Source organism: Phocoena phocoena, chromosome 2, assembly GCF_963924675.1.
Source record: "Phocoena phocoena chromosome 2, mPhoPho1.1, whole genome shotgun sequence".
In the NCBI taxonomy this organism is placed as follows: domain Eukaryota; kingdom Metazoa; phylum Chordata; class Mammalia; order Artiodactyla; family Phocoenidae; genus Phocoena; species Phocoena phocoena.
Window position 1 is genome coordinate 96,047,904 of NC_089220.1, and position 26,225 is coordinate 96,074,128.

The 26,225-nt window shown below is 37.6% G+C and overlaps 1 protein-coding gene across 4 annotated transcripts in view; it reads right to left on the reverse strand.

Moving 5' to 3' along the window:
- The window catches only part of MYO5A (myosin VA), a 120,110-nt gene that overhangs the window by 87,079 nt on the left and 6,806 nt on the right, over nt 1-26,225 (reverse strand). For all 4 annotated transcript variants that reach the window (XM_065901104.1, XM_065901125.1, XM_065901118.1 and 1 more), the window contains exons 4-8: nt 17,986-18,142; nt 12,814-12,957; nt 10,447-10,528; nt 9,696-9,803; nt 7,427-7,533 (exon numbers count right to left, since the gene is read on the reverse strand). In XM_065901104.1, the coding sequence (XP_065757176.1) occupies nt 7,427-7,533; nt 9,696-9,803; nt 10,447-10,528; nt 12,814-12,957; nt 17,986-18,142 (598 nt within the window). The remainder of the gene's footprint in view (nt 1-7,426; nt 7,534-9,695; nt 9,804-10,446; nt 10,529-12,813; nt 12,958-17,985; nt 18,143-26,225) is intronic.

A 26,225-nucleotide genomic window follows, 5' to 3' on the forward strand; every position in this document is an offset into this window, starting at 1 on the left:
GCCTAAGTAAATTTAAGAAAACTGAAATCATATCAAGCATCTTTTCTGGCCACAACGCTATGAGATTAGAAATCAATTACAGGGAAAAGAACATCAAAAACACAAACATGTGGAGGCTAAACAATACTTTACTAAATAACTAAGAGATCACTGAAGAAATCAAAGAGGAAATCAAAAACTACCTAGAGACAAATGACAATGAAAACATGATGATCCAAAACCTATGGGATGCAGCAAAAGCAGTTCTAAGAGGGAAGTTTATAGCAATACAATCTTACCTCAAGAAACAACAAACATCTCAAATAAACAATCTAACCTTACACCTAAAGGAACTAGAGAAAGAAGAACAAACAAAACCCAAAGTTATTAGAAGGAAAGAAATCATAAATATCAGAGCAGAAATAAATGAAATAGAAACAAAGAAAAAAATAGCAAAGATCAATAAAACTAAAAGCTGGTTATTTGAGAAGATAAACCAAATTGATAAACCATTAGCCAGACTCATCAAGAAAAAGAGGGAGAGGACTCAAATCATTAAAATTAGAAATGAAAAAGGAGAAGTTACAACAGACACCACAGAAATACAAAGCATCCTAAGAGACTACTACAAGCAACTCTATGCCAATAAAATGGACAACCTGGAAGAAACGGACAAATTCTGACAGAGGTATAACCTTCCAAGACTGAACCAGGAAGAAATAGAAAATATGAACGGACCAATCACAAGTAATGAAATTGAAACTGTGATTAAAAATCTTCCAACAAACAAAAGTCCAGGACCAGATGGCTTCACAGGTGTATTCTATCAAACATTTAGAGAAGAGCTAACACTCATCCTTTTCAAACTCTTCCAAAAAATTGCAGAGGAAGGAACACTCCCAAACTCATTCTATGAGACCACCATCACCCTGATACCAAAAGCAGACAAAGATACTACAAAAAAAAGGAAATTACAGACCAATATCATTGATGAATATAGATGCAAAAATCCTCAACAAAATACTAGCAAACAGAATCCAACAACACATTAAAAGGATTATACACCATGATCAAGTGGGATTTATCCCAGGGATGCAAGGATTCTTCAATGTACAGAAATCACTCAATGTGATACACCATATTAACAAATTGAAAACTAAAACATGATCATCTCAACAGATGCAGAAAAAGCTTTTGACAAAATTCAACACCCATTTATGATAAAAACTCTCCAGAAAGTAGGTATAGAGGGAACCTACCTCAACATAATAAAGGCCATATACAACAAACACACAGCAAACATCATTCTTTATGGTGAAAAACTGAAAGCATTTCCTCTCAGATCAGGAACAAGGCAAGGATGTCCACTCTCACCACTATTATTCAGCATAGTTTTGGAAGTCCTAGCCACAGCAATCAGAGAAGAGAAAGAAATAAAAGGAATACAAATTGGAAAAGAAGGAGTAACACTGTCACTGTTTGCAGATGACATGATACTATAGGTAGAGAAAAAGATGCCACCAGAAAACTACTAGAGCTAATTAATGAATTTGGTAAAGTTGCAGGATAAAAAATTCATGCACAGAAATCTCTTGCATTCCTATATACTAATGATGAAAAATCTGAAAGAGAAGTTAAGGAAACACTCCCATTTTTAACAAAAAGAATAGAATACCTAGGAATAAACCTACCTAGAGAGACAAAAGACCTGTATGCAGAAAATTATATGACACTGATGAAAGAAATTAAAGATGATACCAACAGATGGAGAGATATACCATGTTCTTGGATTGGAAGAATCAACACTGTGAAAGTGACTATACTACCCAAAGCGATCTACAGATTCAGTGCAATCCCCATCAAATTACCAATGGCGTTTTTTACAGAACTAGAACAAAAAATCTTAAAATTTGTGTGGAGACACAAAAGACCCCGAATAGCCAAAGCAGTCTTGAGGGAAAAGAACAGAGCTGGAGGAATAAGGCTCCCGGACTTCAGACTATACTACAAAGCTATAGTAATCAAGATAATATGGTACTGGCACAAAAACAGAAATATAGATCAATGGAACAGGATAGAAAGCCCAGAGATAAACCCACACATCTGTGGTCAACTAATCTGTGACAAAGGAGGCAAGGATATACAATGGAGAGAAGACAGCCTCTTCAATAAGTGGTGCTGGGAGAACTGGACAGCTACATGTAAAAGAATGAAATTAGAACACTCCCTAACCCCATACACAAAAATAAACTCAAAATGGATTAGAGACCTAAATCTAAGACCTGACACTATAAACTCTTAGAGGAAAACACAGGAAGAACTCTTTGACATAAATCACAGCAAGATCTTTTTTGGTCCACCTCCTAGAGTAATGGAAATAAAAACAAAAATAAACAAATGGGACCTAATGAAACTTCAAAGCTTTTGCACGGCAAAGGAAACCATAAACAAGACGAAAAGACATCCCTCAGAATGGGAGAAAGTATTTGCAAACGAATCAATGGACAAAGGATTCATCTCCAAAATATATAAACAGCTCATGCAGCTCAATATTAAAGAAACAAACAACCCAATCCAAAATGGGCAGAACACCTAAATGGACATTTCTCCAAAGAAGACATACAGGTGGCCAAGAAGCACATGAAAAGCTGCTCAACATCACTAATTATTAGAGAAATGCAAATCAAATCTACAATGAGGTATCATCTCACACGAGTTAGAATGGGCATCATCAGAAAATCTACAAAAAACAAATGCTGGAGAGGGTGTTGAGAAAAGGGAACCCTCTTGTACTGTTGGTGGGAATGTAAATTGATACAGCTACAATGGAGAATAGTATGGAGGTTCCTTAAAAAACTAAAAATAGAATTACCATATGACCCAGCAATCCCACTACTGGGCATACACCCTGAGAAAACCATAATTCAAAAAGACACATGTACCCCAATGTTCAATGCAGCACTATTTACAATAGCCAGGACATGGAAGCAACCTAAACGCCCATCGACAGATGAATGGATAAAGAAGATGTGGTACATATATACAATGGAATATTACTCAGCCATAAAAAAGAACGAAATTGGGTCATTTGTAGAGACGTGGATGGATCTAGAGACTGTCATACAGAGTGAAGTAAGTCAGAAAGAGAAAAACAAGTATCATATATTAACGCATATATGTGGAACCTAGTTAAATGGTACAGATGAACCAGTTTGCAAGGCAGAAATTGAGACACAGATGCAAAGAACAAATGTATGGACACCAACGGGGCAAAGTGGTGTGTGTGTGTGTGTGTGTGTGTGTGTGTGTGTGTGTGTGTGTGTGTGTGTGTGATGAATTGGGAGATTGGGATTGACATGTATACACTGATATGTATAAAATGGATGACTAATAAGAACCTGCTGTATAAATAAATAAATAAAATTCAAAATAAAAATACATAGTGACTCTATCTCCAGTATTGCTTTTGGCCTCAAAGTCTTTGTTGTCCAGTATCAATACAGGTCTGCCAGTTTTTTTCTAGCTATTATGGTGTGTGTTTTCTAAACCTTTTACTTTCGAACTATCTGTATCTTTATGTGTTAGGAATGCATCTTTCAAAAGTACATACCTGAATTCTAAAACCAGTCTGACAATCCATATTAGCTGAAACAGTGGTTCATTTGTAATTATTTCTACCTTCTTTTGTGCCTTTACTTGTCCCACCTTTTCTAAAATTTTCTCTATCTCTCTTGCTATATTTGGATTATTTTTTTCAGTTAATTTTTCTCTCTACTAGTTCGAAAGGTTTACCTTCTGTTTCTATTTTTATGATAGAAGCATTAAGTTACATTAGTTAACTTAGTGTAATTAACTAACACAAACTCCAAACACTCCATCCCAATCTATAAGCTTTGTTATCCAGTACTTTAGTTCCATCTTTTTGCAGGGAAGGAGGGCCTGGTGATTCACTTTATTTTTTTTAAACTTTTTATTTTGAACTAATTTCAGACTAACAGAAAAGTTGCAAGAAGAGTACTAAGAATTCCCTTCACCCAGATTCCCTAAATATTAATATTCTACCAAGTTGGCTTGCATCATTCTCTTTCTCGCTCTTTCACGTACATATACATACATGTTATTTTTTCAGAACCTTTTGAGAGCATGTTACAAACATAATGCCCTTTTGGTTCTAAATATTTCACTGTTTATTTCCTAAAATCCAAAAACATTATCTTATAAAACTATAGTATAGTGAGTAAAATCAGGAAATCAGCAATGATACAACCCTATTACCTAGCCTGCAGATCTAATTCAGATTTTGCTGATTGACCTAATAATGTCCTCTGAGGGCGGGCTGGGGGGGGGCCACATTTCTGTGGTCCAGGATCCAATCTAGGTTTATACATTGAATTTAGTCATCTTGTTTCATTAATCACCTTTAATTTGAATAGCTCTTCACTCTTTTTTTTTTGTCTTTTGAGAACTTGACATTTTAGAAGAATAGTATGTCTCTCAGTTTGGGTCTGTATTATGTTGCCTCAGATTTGGGCCATGCCTTTTTGGCCGGAATGCTAGAGAAGTGATGTGGCACCCTCCTCAGGGTGCTGCATCAGAACTCATGTGATGCTGACTGGTTGCTTGGTTAAGGGAGTAGCTGCCAGGTTTCTCCACTACCTTTCCCTCTGTAATGAATAAGTATTTTGTGGCCCAATACACTAGTCATCATTATTATTCTTTTAATTAATCAAATTTTATCTACATTTGCCCATACTTTACTAGTTTATTTATTTTAAAAACATTTTATTTATTTATGGCTGTGTTGGGTCTTCGCTGCTACGTGTGGGCCCTCTCCAGTTGTGGCGAGCCAAGGCCACTCCCTGCCACAGTGCGTGGGCCTCTCATTGTGGTTGCCTCTCCCGTTGCAAAGCATGGGCTCTAGGTGCACGGGCTTCAGTACTTGTGGCTCATGGGCCTAGCTGCTCCGTGGCATGTGGGATCTTCCCGGACCAGGGCTCAAACCTGTGTCCCCTGCATTGGCAGGCACATTCCCAACCACTGCGCCACCAGGGAAGCCCTTTACTAGTTTATTGATTCACCATTTCTTCTGGAATTTTAGATCTTGTATCTGGATCCCTTTCCTTCTGCCTAAACTATGTCTTTTAATATTTCCTTTAGTGAGGGCCTATTGGTGACAAATTCTCACAAGTTTCTATTTGTCTGAAAACACCTCTGTTTTTTTCCTCATTGTAGAAAGGTATGTTTACTGGATATGCAGTTCTAAGTTAGTAGTTATTTACTCTAGAACACTGATGATAGCCCCCTGTTTTCTGGCTCCTATTACTGCAGTTGGCAAGTGAGCTATCAGTTTAATTGCTACTTCAAGAGTAGTATGTCTTATTTCTCTCCTGTTTCAAGATTTTTCTCTTCGCCTCTGGTAGCATTACGGTGTGCCTAGGTGTGGATTTCTTTTTATTTATCCTAACTGGGATTTTTTGGCCTTTCCAAATCTGTGGTGTAGTGTCATTTTCACAAGTTCTGAAATTTGTTAGTAATTACCTCTTCAAACATTATGTCTGCCTCATTCTCTTCTTTCTCTCCCTTAGGAATTCTCATTATATTAAAATTAGATTTTATTACTCCATCCTTCAGTGTCTTTTAACTATTGTTAAGGGCTCCAGCTTGGGGCCCATGTTGCACCATTTCTTCACTTCTGTCTTCCAGCTCATCACTTCCCTACTCAGTTGTGTCAAATATGCTATTAATTTCTTTCAGCATTATTAGTAGGTTTGACTCTGTTCTCTGTTGTTTCACCTAGCTCTATTTTGTTTTACCATGGGATTTGAGATTTTTGACTGTGAGCCAATATCTCTTGTAACTTTTCTTCTGGGACTCTGTTGAGTCCTGGATTGAAGGTGGATTTGCATTTGCTTCTGCCAGGCATCCAGGGCACTACCAATCCAGGACCAATTTAAACTAAGTTTTGTGTATGTGGCTTTTGAGGACCATCCGGGAACTATGAAATCAGACTGGGAAGTATGTGTGAGGGTCAGTTTATTGTTATAACTTTTTAAGGAACTATATTTTCCCCCTCCACTTAGCTTTGAGACTTGCTTTTTCTTTGTACTCTTGGAGAGTGTGGTGAGCAAATTCCTCATTTAGGGTCTCAGCTTTAGCCAGAAGTTTTCCTTCCTGTTCCCCTGTTTATACGAGTCCTAGGCTTTGTTTTTTTGTCTTCTGCACCCCATTTGGCTATGAAAACTGAAGCTCAACGTCACTGGGTTCAGCAAACGCCCTCCAAGTGAGTCTTAGTTTCAGAGTTCTGCTTCATTCTCTGAGTTCCTGTTTTCACTCAGTTTATGGCCTCTGAGAAGTTCTTATGTATTTATTAAAAAGATTTTAAAATATAATTTATCCAGCATGAAGCTCAATCAGAGCAACCAGTCCAAAACTGCTAGAAAAGAAAGTCTCTTTCATTTTACAGATGAGCAAACTGAGGTTCAGAAAAGCTAAGTAACTCACCCCAAAACAGAGAGAGTAAATAGTAAAGTTGGAATTGAACCCAGGCAGAGACACTGAAACACGTATTTCAAAACTAAAGTCTAATTTACCCAAATTTAAGTCACATGAATTAATCTACATGTAGATTTGCAAATATCAACTTGGGTGTCCTAAGAGTGAAACATAAATCTCAAAATTGTTTCCTATTATACTCCTTGAGGAAGCAGGATGGAAAAAGAATTATATTAAAACTGCCTCCATTTTAATAAAGTTAAAAATACCTAATATATACTGTATATGTACGTGTGTGTAAGTGTGAGTGTGTGTATGTGTGTGATCTTTGATGGTGGTGATCAGAAAATACCACAAATCACAAATGCCCAATGAGAACAATCTGAGACTGTCAGGTTTTGTTACAGTTTAAACAAATGAACTGAATTTTAATGCTCAGTGTGTAGTTATCACTATGTGCGGAAGAATATATAAATCATAGTGAAGATGCCCTATCTCCCCAGCCATCTAATTCTTCTTCCCAGGAGTAACCACTTTTAACAGTTTCTTCAGTAACTTTTAAACCATATTACATTTCCACAGCTGAGGAGACAAATGAACTTACCAATTCTGCTATGTGAGCCACGGGCCAAATGAGCCCTTCTCTCTAGTCTCACCAATCCAACTTTCACATCTAATATTTCCCACTGCTGTTTATCAGACATATATCCAAGTTCTCTCCTCCCCTCCCTCCGCGCCCCCCACCCCAATCACTCTGCACCAGGGATCTGAATCCACTTTTCTTTGTTTACAATTCAAGATTCTACTCTGCATAGTGTATCTGTCTAATAATTACCTCTCTGATAGTTACTAATGTTAGTTAATAGAGAGACTTCAAACACATGGTTTCCATAAAGAATCAACAAAACTAAAATATAAATCAACTGTCATCACACGAAGCTTGCTCTGAACTTACAGGGATTGTGCAGCTGTCGGAATCTCGAGACATAAATCCAACATTGCCTAAGTGAAGGATGCCAGCAAGTATTCGGAAAATTCCCATCTGATAAGATTCACTAATTCCTGAAACAGCAGAGTAAATGAACAAGTGATCAATTTCAGAACAGGAACTAAACAATTATAGCAGACAATTTTAAGCCCATCTTTAACCCTTGAATAATGCCAGATGTTGTACACATTATAATGTGTCATAGTTAACAACACTTTCATCTTTGTTGACATTAACACATAATGCGCTTTAGCATTATGGTTGAGAGCATGGGCTGTGGAATGAGACAGACCTCAGCTTGAGGCCTGGCTCTGCTCCTGACCTGCCATCTGACATTGGCAGGTAACTTCACCCTTCTATTCTTCTGTTTTCTCATTTGAGATACAGGGACAATAGGGACTATCTCAAAGGGAGTTTGTAAACATTAAATAAGAAAATGCACATAGTAAACTTAACACACTATGTGACACATGGTAGGTGCTAAACAAACTATCACCATCACTGTCACACAATGAATTTAAGTATCTCATTAACATTATTACCTTTTCTATTTATCTCTACTCCAAATGCAAGTTGTAGCCCAATAAGGCTGTTTTAAGTCAGATTATTTAATTACTTCTTCTAACTACAGACCAACTATAAGTCAAAGAGACGCCAAGATTAGAAGTGCTCAGGCTGGTGTTGCACTCCAGCCTGATGAGCGAGTATCTAAACACAGCATTAGAACAGGACCTGAAGGATCAGGCAGGATGAGAAAGCTGGACAGCCCTTGGTATTTTACCAGCTCGGGCTTCATTTTTCAATAAGGTAAGATTTTTCCAGAATACTACATATAAATTATATTCGAGTAAAAATAGTAAAATGATTTCCAAATATGTAACTATATACAGAGTAATAGACAGTCATCTTACAAGGAATGTTTCTGCCATCTCCTGAATTATGGCTTTTTCAAATTTGCAATTTTCTATTTACAAACAGAATTAGCCCCGGAAGTAAAGCAGTGTTTCTCAAACTATAATATGCATATGAATCACCAATGGATCTGGTTAAAATGCAGATTCTGGTTTAGTAGGTCTGAGATGGGGTCTGAGATTCTAAATTTTTGCAAGCTCCATAGTGGTCCTGGACCATACTCTGATTAGCAATGCTTTTAAATTAAATTAACTCACCTCAGGTTACTCCTCAAAGTACCAATATATGACTTTAGAATTGTTCATATTCTGAAGATTTTAAATAAATAATTCAACACTAAAAGTTATATAAGTACATTTCTAAAGGTCAATTTATTTATATGTAGATCCAATATTTTTTTAAATACAGAAACAAGACAGTGACATGAGCTATTTCAGAAACAGAATAAACTACATGTAATACAGTATTTTGTCACCAAGCCAGCTCAACCACATTTCCAGGCCACAAAAGACACCCAAATCGAAAAAACAAACACAAAAAAATCCTATAAAACATGAGTTTCTATATAGAAACCCATTTCATTTGGCTCTAGCTTTCAGATTTTGTAAAAATTTAAGTAAACAGTCCCACAACCCCTGATGCCTTCAATGTATTATTTTTAATAAACTTATTTATTTTATTTTTGGCTGCACTGGGTCTTTGTTGCCGCACATGGGCTTTCTCTACTTGTGGCGAGCGGGGGCTACTCTTCGTTGCGGTGTGCGGGCTTCTCATTATGGTGGCTTCTCTTGTTGCGGAGCACGGGCTCTAGGTGTGTGGGCTTCAGTAGTTGCAGCACGTGGGCTCAGTAGTCGTGGCGCATGGGCTTAGTTGCTCTGCGGCATGTGGGATCTTTCCAGCCCAAGGCTCGAACCTGTGTCCCCAGCATTGACAGGCAGATTCTTAACCACTGCGCCACCAGGGAAGCCCTCGAATGTATGTTTTAAATAGCTTTACTGAGGAATAATTTGCATACCATAAAATTTATCCATTTTAAATATGCAATTCAATGGTTTTTAGTAAATTTACAGAGTTGTGCAACCATCACCATAACCTAATTTCAGTACAGTCCCCATCACCTCCAAGAGAAACACTGTACTCATCTGCTGTCCAACTGTGTTTTATAAAGAATCTAAAAATAAATTAAAAACAAAACACCAAAAATGGATGTTAAATCTCTCAACAATTCTCACTACTTAATATGAAGCTAAGCCAATATTCCAATCAAAGGTTGCTCGAGTCAAAAAGCTATTTCTTCTAAAAGTTCAAGAATAAGATTACATACCTAGCAAAGTGCAGGCCTGCCTGGTTTGTGCCATCTCCTTGGCATCATCTACTCCTTCAATCACAGGACTGCCACCTTGCTTCGTGTAATGAAAGTTATTTGCGTCTCCTGCAATTAAGGAAAATTTTTTAAAAGATGTGCAGTCTATGAAAAGGCCTTGACTTCTACCCTTATGTCCACTCTGAATTAGAGGCAGTGACAGCACAATTAAGTGTATAGAGTCTGAAATTTGACTTCCTGTGTTTTTAGTTATATTGTAATACAAGACTCAAAATTAAATAATGGAGTGAAATGTTTGCAGAATTTGTGACATGAATAGTCCTTTCCTAAAGGTTTTATTCCAATCTACAGGCTAGGATAATTTCTTCAAACGCTTCACTCCCTTCTTCATAGAGTTCCACCTATGGAACTGCATAGATTTCCACCACGTAAACTCCTTTACATTTTTTTCCCTTTTAATCAAGGCAAATTTCAAACATATAGAAAAGTACAGAAACTAGTATAATGAGCCCTTGTGTACTCATCACTCATCTTAAACAAGTATCAACTCAAGGCCAATCTTGTTCCATTTATACGGCCACTCACCACTTCCTCATCCCATGAGTTATCTTGAAGCCAACTGTAGGCCTCTTATCATTTCACCCATAAATATTTCAGTATGAGATAATCTCCTTTTTAAGAAGTAAATTTGTGAACTCAGAACTTAACACAAGACAATACCAGCACAATAAATCTAGTGCCATATTCATACCTAATCGCAGCATTTTAAATTCAGGTAACCTTGCTGAGGCACAAAGCTGATAGAAGATATGATAGTTTCTCTCCTCTTCTGCCTTTGAAAAAAGAAGAGTTTTCAATTACAGCATTTTAATCTAAAACCCAGAAAATTCAATCATAAAAATAAAATTTTAATTATTTGATGAAATAAACTGTCCTCTCCCAAATTTCCTAATACATATCGATGATTATTAAACCTTGTGATTTATTAGCTATGTGCATCTGTGTGAGTGTGTATCTGTTGGTCACATTCAAAATAATATACCTGATAGTAATGCTTTTTGAACTAGTGAACAGCTTGCTCTATGGCACTGTCATAAGAGATCAGTGCCTCTGGAGCAAGCTAAAACCTTTTTATTTTTTTCCCTGCAACACTCAATATTTTCTCACAGTATTTTCTTAGATTCATGGTCTTCCTAAGACTTCTGACTAGAAAAAAAAAAATCCCATTTTTGCCATATGTACTGTAGCTGTTTGTAAGAAATCCTTAAATGCACTACATCGTCCATATCATTTCAGTTTATATATTTAAAAATAAATAAAAAATTTTTTAAATAGAAAATAAATCATGTACAACGCTAAGATCATTTCTTACTATTTTCTGACAGTCTTTTTCCACATATATACTTTAAAAATACAGTTGTAATCATATTGTTTATACAATATTATTATACTCTATTGTCATATCCTTGAATTCTGCAGTGTATTCAGTTAACTGAAGAATAGAGCAAGTAAGGCCAAGGTCAGGTTTGATGCCCAACAGGGGCTGGTGTCTGGTAAAGAAAACTTAGTTTTCTGTATTTAGTGCACAGAATACACTAAACAAATTAACAATATACCAATGACCACAAGCATGAATAGGCAAGAGGTCAGGGGTTTCAGTACACAGACAACTAGAAAAGCAGGGGGATCTGCAGAAATGCTTTGGTCATCTTTGTACACGAAGGACAATATCAAGTATGCTCTTTCTGACTGTTTGACTCACTTTGATATAACCAAACACCCACAATATTATATAGCCCTGTGTGCTGGGGAACAGCTAGAATTGCTTCAAAGTTTCTAGACAAGACAATAAGAACTAGGCCTTAACATTCTGTCTTAAGCACCATTACCCTCTGGTCACCATACCCATTTTCCCTTTAATCGTCTACCTATCAATCCAATCTGTACTATTTAGACTCAATCTTCTCTTAGATCTCCATATATTTCCCCCATTGTTTCCTCTGCTACTAACCATTTTTTTTGGACCTGTTCAAGTATACATGTGTGCACAGTAACACAGCTCTGCATGTATCTAGATATTAGAACAATGGAGGAGGGTGACTATTCCTTCACTATACAAATCAGGTATTACATTTAGGTAGCCACAAATCAGGCACACCCCCAAAGTCAAAGCCAGGGTAGCTCTAGGCTGCCCAAACTCATGACTCTCAGTATGTCCCAGGCAGTTTCAAAGCCTTAAGACACTTGTGCAATGGAAATTGTAGACTCTGCTACATGGCGGTGCCAGGGCTATTTGAACCTCAGTATGGTGATCATCTAGTTAAGGGACTACAGGAACCCCATCTCAGCATGCAGTGGGTCACCAGGAGTCCTATATGGGGAGTTTTCCAATGATAAGTCCACATTCCCTGAGTATACCTATAAACATGTGAACGCACACCTGCCGGTGCTGTAATGTGTAGTACTTCCCATTTACAAATAAAAAAGGAGTAAGTTCCCTGGTGAGGATTCTGGGCTTTCACTGCCGTGGCCTGGGTTTAGTCCTCGTTGGGGAACTGAGATCCCCGCCCCCCGAAAAGGAGTAAGAGCATATGTGCAAATGCAAGTCTGGCACTGATCCATACACTTGAGTGTGTTCTTTGACAGTAGTTCACAACTGAGTTGTGAAGACCTTTTAACCCTCATTATTCTATCTAAACAGTATCACATTCTGAGAGAAGAAGGAAGGAAGAAGGACAAGGATAATTTTTTTCTTCTTGAACTGAGTTTAAACTGTAACTCACTGAAGCATAGACCAATGTCGTCCCCATCAATTGGGAAATGTGACAGACAAGACTAAACTAATAGCGCCTCTTCTTAACTAAGCTTTTCCTACAAGCATTTGGAGGAAACAGTCAAAACCATTAAACCTAAATCAGTGCCCAGTCCCAAAGACTATTAGTCTAAGGGGTACCCTCTGATAGGCACTGTTTTACATGTTCCAGTCCAAGTGTGGTTTGCAGTAATATTGCAGTAATATTGTCATAACATGCTCAAGAACATCTGGGAATAAAATGCACACCAACAAACACGAGCTCTGGAATTTTATGCAATCTATATGTATACCTGCCCGGCTTACCTGGAACACCACTCTGGATTTCTCTAAAAGGTAAGTTCTCATATTGGCACCAATGATTCGATGTCTCTTATCAAAACCAATCTCAATGTACTTCCCAAAACGGCTGCTATTATCATTCCTGGTTGTCTTAGCATTTCCGATTGACTAAGAGACAAAGGGAAAACAATAAGATTTTAGAAGTGCAATTCATGCCCTGACATTTACAGATTTGTTCAGGGAGAGAAAGAACACAACCCTTTAAAATTGATTCTTTTAAAAACAGAACCAGTTTGGCCCCTGCAGGCACAACTGTATGCTTTACTCACTGCACAACCACACAGGTATACAGTAATAGTCCGTATCGGCCTTGTTATTCTCGCACAGATTATTTTCAGGAACAGCAGACTCGAGCCCAGTGCCTGGGAGGTCTTCATCCACCATTTGTGGTATGGAACATACTCATTCATGTCAACAAAGGAAATGAACGGATGGGACCAGGGGCTGCCTAGGCACAAGCCCTCTTAGTTAAATAACAGGGTTTGGTTTCTTGAAAAACTTAGTCTGTTTTATGTAAATAAGCTGGTTAAGACAAATTAATATTTTCCTGGAAATATTGCTTTGGTGTTCAGGGTCTCTTTAGCCAGTAGGCCCAGCTGGACTGCTTATTAGTGGAGTGTTAGTAATTACCCACTTAATTCAAAGCCATTTTCAGAAACCAGAGACAGTAAAATTTGGCTTTGGATTTTGATAGTTGTATCTAACTTGCAAGACATCTGCTAAAGAATGCAGAGAATGTAACTTTCTGCTAAATTTTTCATATAATCCTAAAAATTTTAATTGAATATGCACTGCTTTCTGATTTAGGTAACATGCGTCTATAAATTTTTCTTTCAAAGCAAAGCAAAAAACATGCTGTAGTTAGAAAAGCAAGTATTAACATATTGCATAAATTAAATGCTTAATAAGATAATTTCATACAATTAATATCTTTCACTGCGCAAAGCCTGTGACTATTAGGATTAGTATATTGAAACCACAGCAGAGAGAAAGATATGAAAATGCTCTGGAGCATTAAGAAAGCAATACAAAAAAAAAAAGCAATACAAACACAAGTGATGAAAACAGTAGTAACAGAGCCATAAAAGTCAACACATTAGATTCTCTGATCAATCAAAGAAAACGTACTTTCACTTTCTGAAATATAAGGCATGTATTACCCTATTCTGTTTTGGCAATGAGAACACTGCTAACTTTCAGATTAACATTATAGATTGAAAGAATATTTTCCCAGCAAAACTTGATATTACAAAAAGCACAACAAAAAGTCTCCGTATATTCCCATTATTTTTATTTTGTTTAGAAAATAAACGTGAAATTTTCTTTCAGCACAACATATTCTGTCAAAGAGCAGATGAAGGGTTACATGTAGTAGCAGTGGCAGCAGCAGTAATAATTACTGAGTGTTTACCAGGCACTGTCCTAAGCACTTTCCCCCAGCAACTAAGCAAGTTAGGGGAGGGTGGTCCACAGCTTCTCCTCCTTCCCAGACTCTTATCCCAACTTCCATATGTCATTCCCCCTGCCCCAATCTACTTACAGTGGGGATCAGAGTGGCCAACCTGCCAAGATAATACTACACTCTGTGAGAAGAAGTGAGCAGGCCAGAGTTGAAACAAACCCTTTTGTCTTTGAGTACAAGGTATATAAACATATAGCAAAGAATGGTAGAAGGAGTAAATGAAATAGAAGTCTGAAGATCTGGGTATCACACGAGGGCCTAGCACTAACTTGTCATCATTTAATCCTCTAAGGAGCATTAGTGTCCCCAGGTGTAAACTGACTGGAATAGATGAGCTCTAGGGTCCCTTTCAAAAATAAAACTCTATGATTCTAAGCCTTTAACCCAATATGGAAAGAAGGTTCTGTATATAAATGATGTTTATTCATTTATTCATTTATTTTGTTCATTCCCCCTAATTGCTCCCTCTGCCTTATAAGTACTATATTTATAACAGCCTCCCTAATGCTATTTTCATTTCAAACAGCAAGAAATTGTTAAAGGAAAGAAGTTTTGTGGTCTTGATTTTACTACTGATTTCAGAGAAATGTTGAGTGAATTATTCTTCTTTACTAAATGGAGATGAAAATCTTCAACTACAGTCATTGAAGAGGAAATAACACTATTAAGACCCAGTGTGGGGCCTTCCCTGGTGGTGCAGAGGTTAAGAATCCGCCTGCCAATGCAGGGGACATGGGTTTGATCCCTGGTCTGGGAAGATCCCACGTGCCGCGGAGCAACTAAGCCCGTGAGCCACAACTACTGAGCCTGCGCTCTAGAGCCCGTAAGCCACAACTACTGAGCCCACGAGCCACAACTACTGAAGCCCGTGTGCCTAGAACCCATGCTCTGCAACGAGAGAAGCCAACGCAATGAGAAGCCCGTGCACTGCAACGATGAGTAGCCCCCACTCACTGCAACTAGAGAAAGCCTGCGCACAGCAACAAAGACCCAACACAGCCAAAAATAAATTAATTAATTAAAATTAAAAAAAAAAAAAAGACCCAGTGTGCCCCCAACATCTTCCCTGTCCCCATCTTAGGATGAAAATTTCTAGGAAAAAAGGATGAAAAGGAAAATGTCATAAAATAGAGTAAAAGAGAATCATTTATTTCACTGTACATTATTTGTATTTTGCAAAAGGAGCCTATGACGAGGATGAGGAGCTTGCTTTCTAAAGGATAATGTGCAAATCCCATACGCCACTGGGCTGTGATGCTCAAGGTGTGGGATGTTCATGATCACTGGAGACCCAGACATTCCTTTCTTGACATCACAGTAAAGGGCTCTGATATAGAGACATAATCTTTTTTTTTTTTTACATCCTTATTGGAGTATAATTGCTTTACAATGGTGTGCTAGTTTCTGCTTTATATCAAAGTGAATCAGTTATACATATACATATGTTCCCATATCTCTTCCCTCTTGCGTCTCCCTCCCTCCCACCCTCCCTATCCCACCCCTCTAGGTGGTCACAAAGCACTGAGCTGATCTCCCTGTGCTATGCGGCTGCTTCCCACTAGCTATCTACCTTACGTTTGGTAGTGTATATGTCCATGCCTCCAGAGACATAATCTTGAGGCAGGTTTAAAAGCTACAAATTTTCTAGGCCACATATTCAATATTTTACCTATATTTTCTTCCTGTAACTGCAAACCCTTTGTCACCATTCTTCAGCCCTACATTCCATTTTAATCTTTCAAGTTGGGATGCCCTCATTTGTAGCTGTTGAAAATTAGTTCTCTCTTTAACAAATTTTCTAAATCCAGATTTTTGTAGAGAAACTAAATAATATAGCGTGAAGTAGCTAAGTATAACTACTGTCTTTAAAAAAATTTTTTTTCCTAAATTTTTTAAAAATGTATAACTGCTGTCTTTAACTTTTTTTGTTCATCCTAGCAAACAGGGTAAATTCCTTATAACTGCATATTAAAAAGTAGTATCTGTAGTCATTCCAAATTTTTAATATCACTCCTACTAACACAACTCAAATCTGCGTTGTAGAAAAAACAGTATAGCTAGTTTTTGAACAAGACTATAGCAAGGTCATAAAATAGTTCATTCAACTTGACGTATTCCAGAGTTATGTTATTATATGGTCTAGGCCTAGGAGAAATGAGATTTCCTGATGCGTTCATAATCAAGACTCTGGGATCTTCTAACATTAGGGACTAAGAATGGCCTAAACTACTGCCAAATACCAAGAATTTGTTGTTATGATCAAAAACAGTCAAAATAATGGTAGAAAGGAAAGCCCTGTTGTTTTCTGAACCGAAATCAGAAACTGGCTATACAGATTATATTTTCGCAATATTAACACAAGTGGGATCCACCACTATATCTGTAGCTTAAATTCTTTCAAAATCTTAATATTTGCTTAAAATCTTTATTACTCTCTTTTGGCATAAGCATCTGCTTTCTCCTGTCTGCGTTATTTCAGAAGACATTTCCAGTTCTCTTTCCATAGGTCACCCAGCCCAGGAGGCTCTTAACTTCCCCAGCATCTCTTATTTTCTTAATCCCAAGAACAGAAGTCATGCTGCACTAGAGGGCAGCCCTGTGGGCAAGGGGTCACAGCATACTATTCTGAAGTGTCACACACAGCACTGCACACCAGGCACAATTACCTCTGGACTGATCAGTGCGAAAACCACTTGCACCACGGGTGCACCAAGCCAGTCCTAAACGCCATCTGTGTTTGGGTGACATGTAAGGCTTGACAAAGGAAAAAAAACAGGAATAAAGAATGCTGACTTGGGTTTTTATTAAGAAAGGTTTGTTTCTCAATGCCCAAAGTAATTTCTCTCCATTTATTGAGACTTATTTTCTCCATTTAATGGGAATACTTACAAAAAGGTAAGTTTCCTAAAATCATATTAATACACAAATAATTCTCTAATTACAAATCCTAAAATACTCAAATTCTCACACAAAAAGGTCTGTTTTCTTTGGCATGAGCATGTCTACTTTGTATACGTAGTCCACTTTTGAAAGGATATCCTTTCACAGATCTTCCTTTTCCAAGGATTTATATTATTGAATTTCTTTTTCTAAACTAAAGCTGTGTGATATGCTTGACAGAAACAAGCAGAAAAATGCTTTCAAGATTATATTTAAGTTTATAGTTCGTATCTGGAAAAATGTAAAAACTTATAGCTAAACAGGTTGGACTAAGTACAGAAAATGAAATGCGGGCAAAGGAATAATGAAACTCATTCATGCTTGAGCACAGTGAATCCTGTATTTTAGAAAGAGCTTAAATAAGCTCAGCATTGTGGGAAAAGGAGTAACTTATACTTCCAGTATAAGGAGCAATAGATACAAGTCAATTAACTGGGAGAAAAGAAACTTTAGGAAATGAAGTGCCATTGCCAGCTACTTGGAGGCAACAATCCAATGGTAGGTTAAAAATGCAGGTTTATGGAATAAAGTAGCTTCCTCTATAGCTAGACTTTACTCAAAATGTCTACCTTACTGAATTTTTACTTTTCCTAGATCTCTCACTAACATCCAGAAAAGTACTTTCCTACTATTACTGGTTGAGAGATCCTAGACTTTCTGACATGTGCTGTATCAATCAATTTTTTGAGCCTGTTTCTTAATGAGAGAATATAGTAAGAACGCTATGGCCTTACCTCCATGATGGGGTTGGATGCCAACACCTTTTCCTCAACATTGGCTTCACTGGCGGAACCACTTACAGTTGCAAAGTATCGCATGGCATACTTAGCTGAAACTGTTTTTCCTGCCCCAGACTCTCCACTTACAATGATGGACTGATTTCGTTCATCTCTGTAAAACAAAGAAGAGTAACTGACAGTGCTGCTCACTTTTGAATGTGATTAACATGATTTTCTCTGTATTCTCATCAATGAGCCATGGAGAGTTCCTGCTGGTTCACACATGCAAAAATGTGAGAAGGAACCTAAGAATGACATTTCCTAATAAAAACAACTACTTATAAATTAACAATGAACAGAGAGGGAGAAGAAATATCAGGCATTAAATTAGAGAGCATCACATCTAAGGATGAATAATCTCTGAATTTTTTGTGTGTACATATCTCAAACACACTTTATTCCTAGAGAATTAATTTGGTCTATTAGAGTACTGTTGTCAACCACCTTTAGAAGAGACAGGAGCTACAGCAAACAAATTTAGAAGAAAATACTACTTAATTGAAAAAAAAATTATCTACTAGCTAACTGCCTGTAGTGTCTCCCACAAACTCCAGCTCTTACTAAAGTACCCTCATTACCAGAAAAGAAATGGTTCATCTGTTGGCTGATTCATTCAAATATGTTAGAACTCAAAGACTACCAACTGGACTTCCCTGGTGGCGCAGTGGTTAAGAATCCGCCTGCCAATGCAGGGGACACGGGTTTGAGCCCTGGTCCGGGAAGATCCCACATGCCGTGGAGCAACGAAGCCCATGCACCAAAACTACTGAGCCTGCTCTCTAGAGCCCGTGAACCACAACTACTCAGCCCACAAGCCACAACTACTGAAGCCCACATGCCTAGAGCCCGTGCTCTGCAACAAGAGAAGCCACTGCAATGAGAAGCCCGCGCATCGAAGAGTAGCCCCGCTCGCTGCAACTAGAGAAAGGCTGCATGCAGCAATGAAGACCCAATGCAGCTAAAAAAATTAATTAATTAATTAAAAAAACAAACACTATCTACTATTACATCTTTAATTCATTCATACAATGACTCAAAAGTCTAGGTGAAGAACTTGCTCATAAGACTATCATTTCTTTGAGGATGAGGACTTATGTCACCATATCATTAATATCCAGCAACTAGTCCAGAGTCTGACACATCACAAGCGCTCAGTAAATGTGTATTGATTATAAGTAAATAAAACTTTAATAACCAACCTAGCCTAGGAATAAATCTGCTTTGGCCACGATTTCGACTGGGAAAGAAGCAGGAAACTTCCACTTCCTGAGATGAAACCAGCAGTCAGCTTCAATCCATCAAATTAACTGAACAAGTACATAAAGGTAGTAACTTTTTTTTTTTTTTTTTTTGTGGTACGCGGGCCCCTTTCACTGTTGTGGCCTCTCCCATTGCACACGCTCCATTCGCGCAGGCTCAGCGGCAATGGCTCACGGGCCCAGCCGCTCCGCAGCATGTGGGATCCTCCCGGACCGGGGCATGAACCCGTGTCCCCTGCATCGGCAGGCAGACCCTCAACTACTGCGCCACCAGGGAAGCCCGGTAGTAACAACTTTGCCCTCAATTTATGGAGAGACAAAATGAGTTCAAAGGTTTTTAGGCCACAAGATTATGAGGTTATTTCACTATAGAAGACGATCTTTTTATCTTTTAAAAGAAATTTATTTATCCAACAAACATTTAGCAAACATCTACTACGTGCCAAACACTGTGCTTAATACTAGGGATACAAGTTTAAAAAGCCATGATCTGCATCCTCAAGTGGTTGAGGGTCTAAGAGGAAAGACAAACTAATAATTAAAGATTATAATACATGGGATGGGGTACTGAGAGAAGGAAGAGGTGATCAGGGAAGGCACCCTGGAGATGATACCTCAGCAAAGTCTAGAAAGATGAGTAAGAGGAAGCAAGCAAGGGAAAAGTAAGTTAAGAAGGAAACATTCCAGGGAAAGGAGATAACATAAATGAAGGCTCAGATGCATGAGAAATTAGGAAACATCAGATAATTTAATTTGACTAGAACATGAAGTAATGACAGATACGGTTGCAGAGGTTAATGAGAAATGGATCATAAAGATCTTAAATGAGATGTTAAGGAATCTGAAGTTTACCTAAAGGTCACGGAGTGTTACTGCAGGGTTTTAAACAGAAAATAAACAATCTAATTAGTAAAAACGCTCTGGCAGCAATGTGGATATGGGTGGCAGAGATCCAGATGAAAAGATATGAAAGTCTGAACAAAGACTATGGTGGCCATGACTGAGAGAGGCAGATGGGTTTAAGAGACACCAAAGTGACAGAATCAAAAGTACATGCAATAAGTTTCCAAAGTAGAAAGACTTTTCTACGGTAAAGGTTGTTTTTTCGTTGAGAAAGGGTGGTCACTGTATTATTTTACAGACTGAAAAATACAATAGGAGTACCCAACTCAGGCCTGATTAAGTACATTCACATCACACTACCAGCACCTGTAAGCAGCCTATTCAGATACTCTGACTCCCATACTGTGGGGAAAATCAGGAGGACCTAGGTGACACAAGGAATGTTTAATACTTATAGAAAAGGCTTGCATGTAACCCTCATTTTTATAAAACATTCTTGAACCTCATACTATCTCATTCCCTTTTTATTTGAACTTCTAGACTCAAACTGGATATTCCCACTGCCTCTGTTCATACATGCCTGATTTCAAGATAAATCACTCAAAAACAAAAAAAACCCAAACAGTTCTCATTGTGGGGCCAATGTCCCTTTTTTTTGTCATTTAGAGTATTTTAATGTTCTCAGAGTTGATGTCTTTGATACATTAATCAAGGACAGTATCATCATTCTTTGGATTCCCTTCCAAAATATAACTAGAAAAATGATCTCTTCCTAATTCCTGCATGATCAGTTCTGTGTGATAGCTACCTTGACAAAATTCTCCCAGCATTCCTTCCAATAACAAACAAGGTGAAGAGACTTCCACTAGTCTGACAAAAAGGAATTATTAGTGGGAACTGCTATCCTAAACTGTACTGCCTTTGAAATACTATTTCAAGTCTTTATGACAAAATGTTACGTCAAAAAAACTGAAGCATTCATTATGTAGTAGCCCTTTCCTATACCATGGGGAAGAAGAGAACTGTTAAAGGAGATAAGGTTGAGGATTATTCAAATGAATCACACAGATTTGTACAAATACACACATATACACATTGATGTCAAGCACATACCAGATACATTTTCTCTTCCAGGATTTATGATCCTGGATCCATATGACCAACACTTTTAAGGGACTTTATTATTTATTACACTTCCCTGACTTTGGCAGAGGCTTCCCTTCTTCTTGAAGCCTAGTAGAGCATTCCAATATATAAGTAAGTATGACTTTTCCATTACATAAATTTCTCTGACTTGGGCTCTGGTCTTCGATCTGTCATTTACCAATTTCATGACTGAGCAATTGCATGCCCTCTCTGGGTCACAGTTTCCCTCATTTTTAAGATTAAATAGCATCTAAAGTCTTTCTCAATTCTAAAGTACTATAACTTAAAAGTTAAACTAACTCCAGAGTTGATTTTTCAGATGTTGGATGGGCCATAGCCTGCAGTCTAAGCCAGGTAAACTCAAGTACAATTGGAATAGGACACGCTTACAGATGCTCAGATGGGCTTGAAGGGCTGTACTTGAAATGGGCAAACATTTCTTCTCCGTAGGACCCCTGAATCTGAGATGGCCAAAATCAATAAAGGGCTACAAAGAGAAAAAATGTAAATTCCATCCCCCTGCTTTTAAATTAAGAACAGGAAACAGAAATCTTTATAAAGTAAGAACAGTAGTTTTTAAAACATTTTTCAGTTATATGTGGCCACAGGAAGAAATGCCAAAAAGAGACAAGAGCAGAGACAGGTAGAAGTGGGGAGCCAACTAGAGACACAGAAGGGAGAAGGGTAATACATAATAAACACATGCAAAGGGAAAAACAAGAAAAGTATAATAGAAATGCGGAGAAAACAGACAAAAACACCAGGGATAAAAAATTTTATGGTTTTAACATGAATATCAGAGTCTACCCTACTCTATTTATTTGAGCTGTGAGCTTTAGATTGTTACATCTATGTAAATAATAATTCATTATTCTTTGAAATTTTGATTAGCTGGTCAGCCACTATTCACAATTCTTCAGGTTTCTTGTCCTTATAAGAACCTTCTTTTACTTTTGGGATGTAGATATCACTTCAAGGACCTGATAAAACCAAGTTAAGGAACAGAGATTCACCACTCTTCCTCAAGGACAGATCAATCTGGAGCATCCTAAGGATGCAGGAACTGAAAATTTATGATTTCTGGCTTGGCTAGTCCTCTCAAGGGCCCCTGCAATGATCCTAAATAGCCTGTGTACTGGGTGCTCCGAAGCAGAGGTGAACTCTTGCGGCCTGTTTCAGTCAATGTTGCTTCCAGAGGCTATAATGTGAATGAAAAGCCACTACGTAAATATACTGCTTCATTCATTCATGCAACAAATATGTAATGAGTAGCCACAATGTGCCAAACACTTTATGAAGATAAAAGACTCTAGGGTCATAGCCTATTGAGAGAGACTGAAAAGTACAGTTTAAATACAGTGGAGTAATTACAAGAAAAGAGGTCTATCCAGGATATTATGAAAGCATGGAGAAGGGGTATAGAACTAGTGGAAGATGTGAGGAGGAGCTGTCAGGAAATGCTTTCTAGAGAAGGTGATGCCTGAATTGACCCTTATACGATAATTAGGAGAAAACTAGGTTGTATGGGGGAAAGGCAATAGGAGTTAAACTATGGAGAGGTACCTGAAACCCCAGGAAATAAATCATTCAAGGATAGACTATCCACTCTGGGTTGATGAAAGAGAGAGATGTTACACTTGAGTCTATATTCCTTCTATCTATATATGTATTTGGTTTGTCCAGTCTTTCCTTAGATTATATCTAGTAAGATTCATTTCATATCAGTTATATTATTTTATACATTTTCCTTCTGAACTTTACCCTTTAAAAATGTAATCTCTCTAGGTTATGGTGCTCATATTTTCCAAGACCATCATCTTGTCCTCTGCAAACTTAATGAGCATACTTTCCATTCACATCCAGGTTGTTAATGAGGAAACTAAGTAATGCCAGCCTCAGACCTGACTCACGCAGGACCCACTTTACTATATCCACACACCTCAATGTTGACTCTCTCATAACCATCCACTGGGTGTTGCCATGTACCTTGGTTAAGTGTACAAGCACCTAGGTCTAATTTTTAGCTTATAAGTGAACATGTTCTCATGAAACAAAATCTAGAGTTTTATTTTCTTGCAGGCACTCAATCGAATTGCGTCTCCTTTATCTGATCCCTTGCTAAAAAGGAAAATTATTAAGTTAGTGTAATATAATGCTTTCTTCCAACATTGTGTATTTACTGTGATGTGGCTTTCACTTGAGACTCTAATCCTTATTTCTCTTGTTAGAGAGGTGCTAAGTTTTTCTACATTTTTATCACTTGTCAAACCTCAAGCTGCTCAGCTCTGTTTTTCCAAGATTTCTGCTCTTGATCAAAATCCCAAGAAGAAAAGATTTACACTCTAAAGTGGATACTAGACAATGAGTTCACAAGACAATGTGCAGTATCAGCTTTTAAGTATAAATATTTACCATAAGACTGTGCTGGCACACTGATGAAAGCTGTGCTAGAGAGGTAGAGAGATTATTCAGGAAATGAAAATAAGCGTTTCCTGGAGATACACCAAATTCCTGCTGAGAAGTCTGTCACATGACTATCAGATCTTCTCAGGTCAATCTGACTTTTCTGTTCCATCAGTATAGAGCCTATGAAATTAATATAAAGATTCCACAACAAAAATAGCCAATTGTTTCTAGTTATACATATTTTTTTAATATTCTTTTCCATTATGGTTTATCATAGGGTATTGAATATAGTGCCCTGTGCTATACAGTAGGACCCTGTTGTTTATCTATCCGATATGTAAAAGCTTACTGCTGCTAACCTCAACCTCCCACTCCCTCCCTCCCCCAACCCCCTCCCCCTTGGCAACCACCAGTCTGTTCTCTATGATTCTGTTTCTGTTTCATAGATAAGTTCATTTGTGTCGTATTTTAGATTCCACATGTAAGTGACATCATATGGTATTTGTCTTTCTCTCAGAAATAGCCAATTTTATTTGTTTGTAACTTTTACAGACTCATATACTTACTGTACTTTATTCCTACTACAAACTTACTGGGTAGATAGTTCTCAATAAGTCCCAAATTCATATAGTAAAGAATTCTGAAGAGGAATCATTTATCAGGAACTGAGGTGGTCTCAAAGTAAAAACTGAGTGGGATCATGAAGAATAAATAGAAACCAGGCAGATAACAGAGCATGGAGAAGGATATTCTAGGCTGAATAAAAGGTACAGAAATAAAAGTATGCAACGTTAGTTAATCTGAGGGAATAGATTAATATTGTGATAATACTGTGTTAGAATAGGGTCATACAGTTGGAAGTAAGAAAATTAAACAACAAAGAAGAAAGGCTCTGTAGCCTCAGAGCTTGATTCATATCTCAGCTCCCAGATACTATTTATTAGCATGATAGTCTGAAAGCTACTTTCCTCAGTCTCCTCATTTGTAAAGCAGAGGTGATGATGTCTGCTCCCAGGGGTGTAATGAAGACTAGACGTAACATGCCTGACATCATGCTTGGCACACAGTATACCTCTAAACATCGTAGCTGCCAACTAATAGAAGTTAATTCACCTTTATATATCATACATAAAATTCATTATCAGGTAGCATGTCTACTTGCCTAAGTAGGAATACTTGGTACCACATGGCAGGTGAGTCACAATTGGCAACAGAAGAGATTTTATAATCTATAACAGCCAGCATCCACTTGGCCAATGGACCTTAGAAGTGTGAAGCATTCAGAGTCTGCCTAAACAAATGCAAGAAGGGGCCACTCTAAGGAAAGGCCTAGCAAGAGAGTCAGGAAGAATAAAACCCGATGAGAGGCTAAAATGAACAGAAAGAGAATGCAGACATGAGACTCCATGATGATGAAGACCATGATGACAGTAACAGCTTATATTTAAATAGTGTTTTTCAAAGTGCTTTTCATGTTTATCATCTAATGTAATTTTCACCTCTGAAGTAAGCATGATAAATATTATCTTTTCTTCATTGGGGGAAACAATAACACAGAAAGGTCAGATGGCTTATCCAAGTTTAGAGTAGAGTTGGGTTGTTATACTCCACATCTCTTAGTTTCCAGAGGAAAAGTCTATACTATTCTCCTTCTGCTTTGCTACAGGCTCCTTATCATAGCCTGCCTTCCACCAGAAAGAGTAAAAGACTTATGCATTAGTGCCCATGAAACTGAAAGGTAACAAGTGTGTACAACAGAATGCCTTAAATGTAAAGCTAGACCATCTAGTGCAAGTGTTCTATTTTATAGGTGATAAAACTGAGGCCCTGGGAGACCAGAAGATTTAAGCTTATATAGTTATTTACTGATGGAGCTGTGACTAGCATAGATATCTTTTCTATTACACTAAGGTTATGACTATAACTCTCTAATTTATTTCAAGAAAACTCATAAATGAAACTTAATCAATCAAATTTATTTGCTCTACCATTAACAAGGGAGGAAAAAAATACCAAATCAAAGCAATTAAGGAAACAAAAAGAAAAAAAAAAAACGCTGATGTTTTAAGGAATATAATATTGTGATTTGGTTATCAGAGAGCAGTGAGTTTCAGCATGAGAAAAGACTGGCAAGAATGTGAGGCAAGTTTATTCCTAGATATTTTATTCATAAAGACATACATATCACCTTTTTCCCCAAGATGTGGACAAAACCATCTCATTATCTAGGCCTTTGCTCCACTGTGTATCTGGGTCACGTTGTATATTTTGCTGCCATAGCTTCATTAAAAGCAATTTGGAAGAGCAATAAATAAATACAAAAATGTATACGCACAAGGTTATTTACTGTAGCACTGTTTGCAATTGCAAAATGTTGAAAACAATCTAAGTGATCATATATGGGAGAGGGGTTGAATAAATTCATAAAGTGGTGGGGAAGAAAGGAACCAACCTAAGCAACTTTGGAAACTGGCACTTTATATTACATAAGGCTAAAGACAAAATGAATTGGACGCAAATGTACTTGAGTGGTATATTTGC